This window comes from Gekko japonicus, unplaced genomic scaffold, assembly GCF_001447785.1.
Source record: "Gekko japonicus isolate JY-2015 unplaced genomic scaffold, Gekko_japonicus_V1.1 scaffold1188, whole genome shotgun sequence".
NCBI lineage: Eukaryota > Metazoa > Chordata > Lepidosauria > Squamata > Gekkonidae > Gekko > Gekko japonicus.
Genome location: NW_015171539.1, coordinates 168,115 through 180,990, shown reverse-complemented (window position 1 = coordinate 180,990; position 12,876 = coordinate 168,115). Strand labels below are relative to the sequence as shown.

Sequence of the window (12,876 nt, the reverse complement as noted above, 5' to 3'; positions counted from 1 at the left end):
GGAAGGAAGGAAGGAAGGAAGGAAGGAAGGAAGGAAGGAAGGAAGGAAGGAAGGAAGGAAGGAAGGAAGGAAGGAAGGAAAACAGTCATGACAGCCAAGCACTGGTTCACCCCTTCCTGCCTTCCCTCTCATGACCTGCCTAAATGTATGCTGCCCTGAGCTTCTTGGAGAAGAGGTGACGGAAAGCCAGTGTGGCGTCGTGGTTACAGTGTCGGACTAGGATCTGGCAGAACCAGGTCCCAATCCCCATTTGTGTCATGGCAGCTCGCTGGGTGGCCTTGGGCCAGTCACGTGCTCTCTGCCAAATCTACCTCACGAGTTGCTGTGGGGATACAGTGGTGGAGAGGAGAATGATGTGAGCCGCTCTGGGTCCTCAACGGAAGGAAGGCGGGATATAAAAGAAGAAAAGGAACGAAACACGCTAGATAGAAGCACATCTGAGAATCATGGGAAAGCATCTAACGCTGCATTGGACGACACCAGAGAGGATGCAGGGCCTCTTCCAAGGCAGATGAAGGCTCTAAATTCGAGCTCCCAACTTGCAGAATGGCCTTGCCTGAGGAGGTCATGGAAGCTCCTACTCTCCTGGCCTTCTGCAGACTATGCGAAACGGAACTGAGCCAGTTTGGTGTCGTGGTTAGGAGTGGCGGACTCTAATCTGGAGAACCGGGTTTGATTCCCCACTCCTCCACAGGCAGCCAGCTGGGTGACCTTTGATCAGTCGCAAGTTCTCTCAGGGCTGTTCTCTCAAGGGCAGTTCTCTCAGAGCTCTCTCAGCCCCACCTACTTTACAGGGTGTCTGTTGTGGGGAGAGGGAAGAGAAAGGATATTGTAAGCCACTCTGAGACTCCCTTCTGGTAGGGCGGGGTATGAAAACCAACTCTCCTTCTATCTGAGAGGGCTTTTCTGTGCAGTTAATAGGGCTGCACTGCACAAAATGGTTTCACAAACTTCCTTTGATAAATGATTAAGGGCCGTGGCCTGCCTATCTTGCTGGGTACAGCCGACTATTAAGCAGGATCCTATCATGGAATTTCTGTACCGCTTAATGTGTCGTGTGAATACTTATGCTCTGCTTTAGTTCTTTCTGGGGGTTCCAGGCTTCTAATATCCTAATGCACCAGTTACTGAATATCTCATATTGTCAACTGCACTGTCTCACCCTGTGTAAACCACCCGGAGTCCCGGTGAGAAAGACGGACTGTAAATAATGTACATAAATAAGTCAGAACAGCGACTGATCCGATGTTTCACCATTCGGGGAAGAGGGAAGTGAAGCAGAGGAGCCATCTGCATTTCCTGCTTCAGACGGCCGCCTCAAGCCAAGAAGGAAAGGGAGGGTGAAAGGATTTTAACAAAGAAAGACGCAAATAAAATGTAACAAGGTTCGAGGCCCAGCGGCACCTTGAAGACCAGCGAAGTTTAATTCTGGGTATGAGCTTCTGTGTGCATGCACACTTCTTCAGGTATCTGTAATCCGAAGAAGTGTGCATGCACACGAAAGCTTATTCCCAAAATTAAACTTTGTTCATCTTAAAGGGGCAGGCAGTGTTCCCTCTAAGCTGAGTTAGCGTGAGCTAGCTCACAGTTTCTTAGCCTCCGGCTCACACATTTTTTGTCTCAGCTCAGGAAGGAGGGCTCCAGAGCAAACTGATTTATGCAGCGGCCAAATCGCTCGCTCACAACTTCAAGGCCAGCAGCTCACAAGGTAGAATTTTTGCTCACAGGACTCCACAGCTTACAGGGAGCATTGCACCGGACTCAAGATTTGTTCTTTGTATCTGAAGAAGTGTGCGTGCACACAAAAGCTCGTACCCAGAATTAAGATTTGTTGGTCTTAAAGGTGCCGCTGGACGCAAACTTTGTTCTGTTGCTTCAGACTAACACGGCGGCCTCACCTGAACAAATAAAATGTGCCTGTCCCGAGCCTTAAGTTGAGCTGAAGAACTGGTTTTTTCCCCAAAGGGGTGCCGAACGCAGCAGGATGCTGGGCCTGGACTCTGGGGGCTCCAGGTTCAAGTCCCGGCTCTGCCCTTGCCTCACAGCATGGCCCACCTTGCAAGCTCAGGTTGGAGGATAAAATGGGAGAAGGGTAGCCTTGGGAAGTGTCCTCGATAGTTAGATCTGCGTCTGGTGGTGCCTTAGTGCAAACCGGTCTCTTTTTTCTTGCATTTGTGGATGCATTTGTGCTCCTGTGCCTGGAGGTCATGGTGACCTCTGGCAACTCCTACTGGGGCATGGAAGACGTTCAGAGAAGTCGCAGGGCTGTTTTTGGGCAGGAACGGAGTTCCAGCTGGCTCCCAGCAGGAACTCATTAGCATAATAGGCCACACCCAACAGCAGAAACGCATTAGGATTGGCTACATTAGGGGTGTGTGGCCTAACATGCAAAGGAGTCCCTGCAGCAAAAAAAAAGGCCCTGGGTTTTGACCACAAACAAGGTCAACAGAAGAAGCAAAAGTTGGGCGTGGCTGGATGACCACACTTCTGGTAACATGGGGGTGTGGCCTAATATGCTAATGAGCCGTGCTGTCAGGGCGGTGGCCTAATATGCTAATGAGTTTCTGCTGTTGGGTGTGGCCTGTTATGCTAATCAGTTCCTGCTGGGCTTTTTCTACAAAAAAAGCCCTGGAGAAGTGGCTTGATAGCCTGCCTCTTCCTCCCGGCCCTGGTGTTCTTTGGAAGTCTCTCGTCCAAATAACTTTCCAGGGTCGGCCTTGCTTAGCTTCCGAGATCTGACGGGATCTTGCCTGGACTATCCAGGTCAGGACCGTGCAAACTGTTCTTGATTGACAATGAACCATACAGACCTGGGCTTCTCCACAGAAAGGGAAGCCCTCCCCGCAACTGTGGAAGCTAGCGATACCACTGCCGGGCTTAGGCTGCTACTGGGAAGGGGGAAGGACAGGGGAGGAACGTGCAAGAAAGGCCATGACACCCATCCAGCTGACCCAGGTCAGGTTTTCCTCCACATCTGTCAACCCTGAATGTGAGAGATGCTCCCTCTAAGCTGTGGAGTCTCGTGAGCAAAAATTCTACTCTGTGAGCTACTGGCATTAAAGTTGTGAGCGAGCCATCTGGCTGCTGCCTCAATGAGTTTGCTCTGGAGCCCATCCTCCCTGAGCTAAGACAAAAATGTGTGAGCCGGAGGCTAAAAAACGGTGAGCTAGCTCACGTTAACTCAACGTAGAGGAAACACTGAGCGTGAGAGATGCTCAGCGAATCCCGCACTTTCCTTCTGCTACCCAGCTAAAAAGAACAAGCAAACCCGAGGAAGGGAAGACGGCATGGCAGCTGCACGATCAGAGCTCATACCTGGCTCGACTCTTCTTCGACACTCTTGTTGAGGAAGTTCAGAGAACTGGCTCGCTTCATCCTGCGGGGAGACCAAAGCGGAAAGAGGTTCAGCCTTCGGGATGGGGGGGAAATGGGATTCTTCAGAGGTTGGGGACCCAAAAGGGAAGCGTTCCTTCACACGTGGTGCCACATATGGAGCTTTTTTGCCACGAGAGGGGCATGGCTCACTGGCTGGACACCTGCTTTGCACCCAGAAGGTCCCTTGTTCAGTCCCCGGCACCTCCAGGGGAAAGGATCAGGTCACAAATGACGTAAATGACCTCAGAGCAGACAAAATTGACCATCGAACTCATCTGACTCAGTATTAAGGTAGCAGCATATGTTCGGTCTTTATCAAGATGTGGTAACAACTTTTAAGGTAGTGTTTCAGGAAAGGATTAGACCTGGGGGTCCCCAACCTTTTTGAGCCTGTGGCCACATTTGGAATTCTGAGAGGAAGTGGTGAGCACTACCCCAAAATGGCTGCCACAGGAAGTGGAGCTGAACCCAAAATGGCTGCCACAGGAAGTGAAGCTGAACCCAAAATGGCTGCCACAGGAGATGGAGCTGAACCAAAAATGGCTGCCACAGGAGATGGAGCTGAACCCAAAATGGCTGCCACAGGAGGTGGAGCTGAATGGAACCCCTACCTCTCTCACACCTTTTAGGAAGAAGGAAAACTTGAAGGGGAAATGGAACCACACGCTAAGGAAATCCCCAGTGCTTACCAGCCCCTCCTTACCCTCTGGCGGAAAACCCATTGATTTGAAAGAGGGCAGCCAATAATATTTATTTATTTATTTATTAGTAAGCCTTGCCTTCCACTTTCTGGAAAGCTCAGAGGGTGCCAAAGGAAATAATGCTGGGCGCCATGTTGGGGAACCCTAGATTAGATAGATCTATGAGGGAGGGTTGGTGTTAATGCTACTGTCAGCCCAAACGGAACCTCTGCGGATGGAGAGAGGGCAGTCACCTCTTGGGGGGGGGGGGGGGGAGAGGAAGAGGAAGAAAAAGAAGAAGAGGAGGAGGGGAGGGGGAGGGAGAGGAGAGATTAGGTTTATACCCCGCCCTTCACTCGGAGTATCAGAGCGGCTCACAAACCCCTTTCCCGTCTCCCCACAACATACACCCTGTGAGGCAGCTGGGGCTGAGAGAGCTCTTTGAGAACCATCCTTGAGAGAACAGCTCTGAGAGAACTTGTGACTGACCAAAGGTCACACCAGCAGCTGCAAGTGGAGGAGTGGGGAATCAAACCCGGTTCTCCCAGATTAGAATCTGTGCACTTAACCACTACACCAGACTGGCTCTCATTCCCCATTCCCCTTTTGGGAGCCCCACAGAAGCATCTGGCCGGCCCCTGCAGGGACCAGAAGGCTGGACCAGACGGGCCGTCAGCCTAAGGGGGAAGGGCACTCCTTGCATTCCAGTAGCTTAAGTCGGCTGGGGGCAGCACTGCTTTGCCCGCTCGCCGAGCCCAGCCAGGGACCTGCTGGCTCAGCACTCACCCTGGGTTTCTGGGCTCTTGTGGGCTGCTCCCCTGCAGCTTCTTCACCAGCATCTCACTGCTCCGCCGCAGGGCGTCGCGCAGTTTCCCGAAGGAGCCGCTGCGCCGCAAGGCCCCGGAGCCTGCCTGGAAGGGGAAGAAAGCAGGAAAGTGTCCCAACGTGTGCACGGAGAATGGATGTATCACTGGGTGGAGAAAAATGGCTGCACGCAGACTGATTTATACATCCTGTTCTATCCCAAGATTCCAGGATGGTAACAAGGCACTGAGAATTAAAACCCACAGCAGCCCTTGGTTAAACCCGCCTTTTTTTTTTTTTTTTTTGCATTTTTGCGTGCACCTGTGTGTATGTGAACATAAGAACACAAGAACATAAGAGAGGCCAATGTTGGATCAGGCCAAAGGCCCATCCAGTCCAACACTGTGTCACACAGTGGCCAGAAAATACCAGTGCCATCAGGAGGTCCACCAGTGGGGCCAGGACATTAGAAGCCCTCCCACTGTTGACCCCCCCAAGCACCAAGATGACAGAGCATCACTTGCCCCAGAGTCCCTATCTATACCTTGTGGCTAATAGCCACTGATGGACCTCTGCTCCATATGCTTATCTAATTCCCTTTTGAAGCCGTCCATGCTTGTAGCCGCCACCACTTCCTGTGGCAGTGAATTCCAAGTGTTAATCACTCTTTGGGTGAAGAAGTATGCGCCTCTGCCTGGAAGTCATGGTAACCTCTGGCGACTCCTACTGGGGCATGGAGGACATTCAGAGAAGTAGCTTAATCGGTCATAACACAAATGACATCATTCACCAATGTAGACCTAACTCGCACACCAGATGATCAACTATTAAATACTTGGGGGAGTACAGTCGGTTCCTATTCTATTAAAGGAAGAGTTTCCTTATTGTTATATGCTGCCTGTAATACCATAGCATTGAACTGGAAATCTCCCAAATCTCCTACCCTCGCACAATAGGACCAAAAAATATGAAATCTGTATGTCATGGCAAAAATAACAGACAGTTCGGCACATCTCTCTCAACCTTCTGCACAATCCAATTTTTCCACAATCTGGCTACCTACAGTAGAATACCTTAAATCACAGAGTGAAATTCCACAAATGGTTGTCGACCTCAGCTTTTGACTCATACTAGGGTAAAGATGTAGAGTTCTGATTAGGTAAGTTATGCAAATAGATGCATAAAATTCTTCGGTGATGTTTAAATATGTTACCATACTTCCTTGATTTTGCTGACAACTTGTAGTTTACTGTATGACATTTCAGTGCAATGTTTGTATTGAAAGCGGTTAGAAATTAATAAAAGATAAAACAGAAAAGAAAGAAAAAGTAGCTTGATAGCCTGCCTTTGCCTCCTGGCCCTGGTATTCCTTGGAGGTCGCCCTTCCAAGTACTTGCCAGGGTTGGCCCTGCTTGGCTTCCAAGATCTGACGAGACCGGGCTTGCTTGGGCTATCCAGGTCTGGGTGGTTAAGCCCTCATTTGACTGTGTATTTGGCTGCCAAGACCTGTTTCCAACTCCAAGGTAAGAAGAAGAAGAAGAGGAGGAGGAGGAGGAGATTGGATTTATACCCCGCCCTTCACTACCCGAAGGTGTCTCAGAGCGGCTTACAAACTCCTTTCCCTTCCCCTCCCCACAACAGACACCCTGTGAGGTAGGTGGGGCTGAGAGTGCTCTTGACAGACACTGCTCTTTTTCAAGAACAGGGCATCCAGCAGCTGCAAGTGGAGGAGTGGGGAATCAAACCCGGTTCTCCCAGATTGGAGTCCGTGCACTTAACCACTACACCAAAGCTGTTCTTGGAAGGCACCTAGAGTTGTGCTCTGGTGGGTGCCCAGAAGAAGGGAACTCCAGACAGGAGGCAGCTTTTGAGAACCCCCCTCTGCTCCCCCCAATGTGTACTACCCTTCTATACCCTGCAAGCTCACATCTGCGGGGGTGACAACCGCTGTTCTCTGGCGTCTTGCGATAACGCAAGTCAAGGAAATCAAATGGGTACCCTCTAGTCAGCTACACCCCAAAAGGAAACGGTTCAACAGGCTAGGACACCCCGAGCCCCGCTGGGCTCTTACCCCAGACCACTCCGCCGCCCCGTCTTCTGGTTCAGCCCCATTCTCGCACTTGTTGGCACCGGATGCCCCCTCGCGGGTCGGCCGATGTTCTGAGCGGTTCCCGTCCTTCAGTAGTTCCACCACTTTGCTCTGGTTGATAGCGTCCATGCCCTGGTGGGAGGAGAGCATAAGGAGAACATGAGAGGAACCAGTCTGACGCTCTGTGTCCACACAGTGGCCAAAATCCAGGTGCCATCAGGTCCACCAGCGGGGCCAGAACTCCAGAAGCCCCACCCCAGGGGCTCTGCAGTTTACCTGGCTGCTTTCTCGCTGAGGGCTGCTGTGAGCGGAGGGGTGGGGTTGTTGCATGTGCCCGCCCCCTGGGCTCTTTACTGCTGGAGCTCTGCTCCAGTGCGCTCCCGCAGGAAATAACCCCTGGCCCTCCCACTGTTGCCCCCACCCCCAAGCACCAAGAGCACAGAGCATCACTGCCCCAGACAGAGTGTTCCATCTATACCTTGGGGCTAATAAGCACTGATGGACCTCTGCTCCATATGTTTATATCCAATCCCCTCTTGAAGCTGTCTATGCTTGTAGCTGCCAGTGCCACCACTTCCTGCGGCAGTGAATCCCACCTGTTAATTACTCTTTATGTGAAGAAGTACTTCCTTTTATCTGTTCTAAGCCTCCTGCTCATTAATTTCATTGAGTGCCCATGAGTTCTTGTATTGTGAGAAAGGGAGAAAAGGACTCCGGATTGCAAGACTAGATCTAATGGGTGGAAATTACAAGGGAGTCGATCCCGGCTAAATATCAGGAGAAACTTCCTAACTGTAAGAGTGGTTGAGCAGTGGAACAGTCTGCCTCGGGAGGTGGTGGATGCTCCTTCGCTGGACGTTTTCAAGCAGAGGCTGGACGACCATCTTTTGGGTATGTTGTAGGTTTGTAGGGCTATCTTTCAGCTACGCTCCTGCAGAGTGCAGGGGGTTGGACTAGATGACCTGCAAGGTCCCTTCCAACTCTAACATTCTATGATTCTATGACCTTCTCTGTCCCATGCATAATCTTATAAACCTCTATCATTAACCCGGAGAAATAGAGTGCAAGAGGATCCAAGGACCAAGAGCCAGAGGGGGATTAGAGATACCAACACAGAGTGACGTAAGTGGGGGAAAAAATCCTCAAAAATTCTTCTTGCACATCCTAATTTGTTTTGTTTTGTATCCCCCCCACCGCCGTCTTGAAACACAAGAGAGGAAGCAACTACTCTTTCAAGCTGGCAAAAAGTCTCCCTTACCTGGTCACAGGGAGATATTTTTTACTCACCATAGGTGATCAGCCACGTGGCTGTTTACATCCTACAGACTCGCTCCTCCCACTGCTGGGACGTCCTTGCCTGTCTCTGCCAGTCATGGGACTCACCTGCTTGCGGGTTTTCAGGGCGCACTCCTCCAGTGTTTCCGCAGCTTCCAGCTTGCCCTGGCGTCGGTAGAGAGCCCCCAGGCTTTTCAGAGTCGTGTTGACCGTGGGGCTGCGGGCAAGGCAGGAGAGTCAGCTTCATCTGCAACATCCTACCCCTTATGACTACGCCCGAAAGCCTCCTGTGCAACTCAAGAAAGGTGCCCACCCTCAATCAGTTGGGACGTGGATATCTCAAAGTCATTATTTGGAATGGAAAGCCTCACAAGCAAGCAACGATCCATGCCGGGTGAGAACATCTACTTTCTCAGACCTTACTGATTTGGTGCCCTGACCTGAAGGACCCAGGCTAGCCTGATCTCGTCAGATCTCGGAAGCTAAGCAGGGTCGGCCCTGGTTCGTATGTGGATGGGAGACCACCAAGGAAGTCCAGGGTCATTAGACCTGGAGAGCCAGTTTGGTGCCGTGGTCAGGAGCGCGGACTATAACCTGGGAGAACCAGGTTTGAGTCCCCGCTCCTCCACATGCAGCTGCTGGGGTGACCCTGGGTCAGTCACAGTTCTCTCAGAGCTGTTCTCTCAAGGGCAGTCCTCGAGAGAGCTCTGTCAGCCCCCACCTGCCTCACCGGGTGCCTGTTGTGGGGAGGGGAAGGGAAAGGAGTTTGTAAGCCGCTCTGAGACTCCTTCGGGTAGTGAAGGGCGGGGTATAATATCCAATCTCCTTTTCTTCATTACACAGAGGCAGGCAATGGCAAACCACCTCTGTTCACCCCTTGCCTTGAATCCCTACAGAGTTGGCCACGTTAGTCAGCGGTGACTCGACAGCACATTCCCCGCACTGATCTGCTGTGAGAGGCCCCTCCCCCACCCATTGTTTATCCCCGACAGGTAAATGATCGTCCGGAATGTTGTCCAGAAAGCTTCCAATCTGTTCTGCTGCATTCCAATGAAGGTGGCACCCCTCCATTCTGTCATTGATTTGGCATGACCCTCATTGCTTTTCAGCAGTTTGCCATTTGACAATGGAAGCAGCTGCATGGGTGTAAATGCTACAACAAAATAAAAATGAAATCGGGGAGGACTTAGAACAGACGTCTCCCTGCCCCTTGAAAAGGGAAAGCATCAGAAGATGTGACAGGCTAGTATGCCTAAAAACCAAGAAAACAGTTTTCAGCAAGGTTATATCCATATGCACATGTATGCAAATTAGTCAATTTGCAAAATACACATTAATATTGAAGAAGAAGAAGAGGAGGAGGAGGAGATTGGATTTATATCCCGTCCTTCACTTGGAGTCTCAGAGCGGCTTACAAACTCCTTTCCCTTCCCCTCCCCATAACAGACACCCTGTGAGGTAGGTGGGCTGAGAGAGCTCTGAGAAAACTGTCCTTGAGAGAACAGCTCTGACAGAAGTACGGCTTGCCCAAGGTCATCCAGCAGCTGCAAGTGGAGGAATGGGGAATCAAACCCGGTTCTCCCAGATTAGAGCCCACGCACTTAACCACTACACTAGTGAAAAAAGCTACTACCATTCGCTACTCCCCTCTTCATCAGTAACATGGACAGGAAAGGAAATACTGCTTTACACAGAAATTGATTAAAATGTGGAATTCGCTGCCAGAGGATGCAGATCCGATGGCCACAGGAATAAGCAGCTTTAAAAGGGGATTAGGTATGAAGGATGAGACTATCAATGGCTACTAGCCACGATGGCTGAGGGGAACCTCCACATTTAGAGGCACTAAGCCTCTGAATCCCAGAGCCAGGAGGCAACATCAGGGGAAGGCCTCTCTGCCCTGTAGTTGGCCATCCAGAATAACTGGCTGGCCACTGTATAAGAGAGGATGCTGGACTAGATTGACTATTGGTATGATCTAACAGGGCTCTTCTTATGTTCTTACCAGGGGAAGGCCTCAGCCTCTCTGCCCTGTTGTTGGCCCTCCAGAGGATCTGATTGGCTGCTTTGTGTGACGGGATGCTGGACTAGATGGACCCTCACTGGTCTGACCCAGCAGGGCTCTTCTGATGTTCTCATGAGGGGAAGGCCTCGGCCTCTCTGCCCTGTTGTTGTCCCTCCAGAGGAGCTGTTTGGGGCCACTGTGGGAGACGGGATGCTGGACTAGATGGACCCTCACTGGTCTGATCCAGCAGGGCTCTTCTTATGTTAATATCCACTCAGCATTTAATTAGCTCCTGTGGCCTCCCAATAAATGAAATCCATGCCTATTCTTCCCCACATCATTTCCAACTCCCAGTCCCCCCCTTTTGCCGTCTCCCTGGTGTCAAACTTTAGAGTAGACTCCTGGGGGCAGGTACCCGTCTTTTATATAGACTGGCCTTCAGCTGTTATCTATGAAGGACTTATCCTGTGGGGGTCTTACAGAAGTCAGTTTATCGCCACGTGCTATTTTATCTTTGCTTAAAGTCCTTGGGAGTGATTGTTCACGGTTTTGGAGTTAAGTGTAATTGATATGCTGATGACACAAGCCTCTGCATTTTTGTTCCTGGTGTCTTGGCACCAATGCTCCCTTCTAAGCTGTGGAGTCTTGTGAGCAAAAATTCTACTTGGTGAGCTGCTGGCATTCAAGGGGTGAGCGAGCCATTTGACTCCTGCATAAATCAGTTCGTTCTGGAGCCATCCTTAAGAACATAAGAGATGCCAATGTTGGATCAGGCCAAAGGCCCATCCAGTCCAACACTCTGTATCACACAGTGGCCAGAAATACCAGGTGCCATCAGGAGGTCCACCAGTGGGGCCAGGACATTAGAAACCCCCCCCCTGTTTGCCCCCCCCCCCCCAAGCACCAAGAAGACAGAGCATCACTTGCCCCAGAGTCCCTATCTATACCTTGTGGCGAATAGCCACTGATGGACCTCTGCTCCATATGCGTATCTAATTCCCTTTTGAAGCCGTCCATGCTTGTAGCCGCCACCACTTCCTGTGGCAGTGAATTCCTGAGCTAAGACAAAAATGTGCGAGCTGGAGACCAAAAAACTGTGAGCTAGCTCACACTAACTCAGCTTAGAGGGAACACTGCTTGCCACTGCTCTAGAGGTCTCAAGCCAGTGCTGGGCTGCCTAACAGTGAGCAAGTTGAAACTGGATCTTGACAAGATGAAGGTGGTGATGGTTGGGAAGGCCAAGGTCTTTGCACTTCCCACTTCTGATGGAGTTCTGCTGGCCCTCACTGACTCAAGTTGAGTCTGTGGGTTTTACTCAAACCAGCATTATGGCTGGAGAAGGAAGGTAATTCATCTGCCGAAAACGCTTTCTTCCATCTTCATTTAGCCCAGAGGATGGCTTCCTACACTGAGCTGGCTGATCCGCCCACAAGGATCCATGCCACCCATTACAAGGCTAGACTACTGTAACACACACTATGTGGGTCTGCCCTTGAAGGCAACTGAGAACCTTTGGCTGGTACAGAACACCCGTGGCTTGGTCGCTATCAGGAGCTAGGCAGAAAATGCACATTGCACCTATTCTGCAGGTGCTCCATTGGTTGCCAGATAGTTGCTGAGTCCAAGTGAAGATGGTGCTTGGTGTAGTGGTTAGGATCGCGGACTCTGATCTGGGAGAACTGGGTTTGATTCCCCATTCCACATGCAGCTGCCAGTTATAACTTCTCTCAGAGCTGTTCTCTCAAGAGCAGTCCTCAAAAGAGCTCTCTCAGCCACACCTACCTCACAGGGTGTCTGCTGTTGGGAGAGAAGGGGAGGGGAATGGAAAGGAAAGAAAGCCACTCTGAGACTCCTTCAGGTAGTGAAAGGTGGGGTATAAACCCAATCTCTTCTTCTCCTCCCGTACAAAGCCCTTCATGGCCTGGGAGCTGCATACCGTTCAAAACCCTCTGTCCCACATTGCGGCGGCGTCACCCACTTAGGCAAAGCTTTCTGAAGGTGACACCTTGCAAACGGGTAAGATCAACAGCTGCCCCTATTTGACCATTTCCTGTTGTGGTTCCTATCTGGTGGAACGAGCTGCCTGAGGAAATTAGGACGGCTCCCGCCCTACTAGCATTCCACATCTGAAATTGCAGGCACGACGCACTGTAGATACAATACTGCTTTTATTTCCTTGTTCAACCGTATAATCCAGCTTCACCCCTTTGCGGTCTCCACTATGATGTCTTAACTGCACCGTTCTCCTCTTTCGTAATCTTCCTCGATTGCATGCACTGTACTGTTTGTAGCACTCGATCTTCCAATTTCGCAATCTGGCATTACACTACAGGGTTCACTGTGTGCCGTGCCTGGTTCTTATTAGGGATGTGCATTTCGGGATCCCGAACCGAAAAAAAAGCCGAAAATAACGATTTTCGGCTTTTTTCGGCTTTTGGGATCCCGAATTAGCAATTTATGAGCTTGTCCGAATCCCGAAAAAAATTCCCGAAAAATTCGGGTCCATTATAACCAATGGGGCCATTGAAGTCAATGGCAAAAATCCTCTTGGAACTTTGCGGGAGGCTGGGGGGGAGGGGGTTTGGGGTAGAGGCTCCAAACTTGGAGCGTGCTTACTGGTACCTCTCCCCAACATACCCACCAAGTTT

General features: G+C 50.8%; 1 protein-coding gene across 1 annotated transcript in view; it reads right to left on the bottom strand.

Annotated features, from left to right (window-relative positions):
• KLC2 (kinesin light chain 2) overlaps positions 1-12,876 on the bottom strand; it is a 57,016-nt gene that overhangs the window by 3,988 nt on the left and 40,152 nt on the right. Inside the window, exons 14-17 of the mRNA XM_015419644.1 lie at positions 8,332-8,440; positions 6,931-7,080; positions 4,842-4,966; positions 3,316-3,376 (exon numbers count right to left, since the gene is read on the bottom strand). Of these exons, the coding sequence (XP_015275130.1) occupies positions 3,316-3,376; positions 4,842-4,966; positions 6,931-7,080; positions 8,332-8,440 (445 nt within the window). The remainder of the gene's footprint in view (positions 1-3,315; positions 3,377-4,841; positions 4,967-6,930; positions 7,081-8,331; positions 8,441-12,876) is intronic.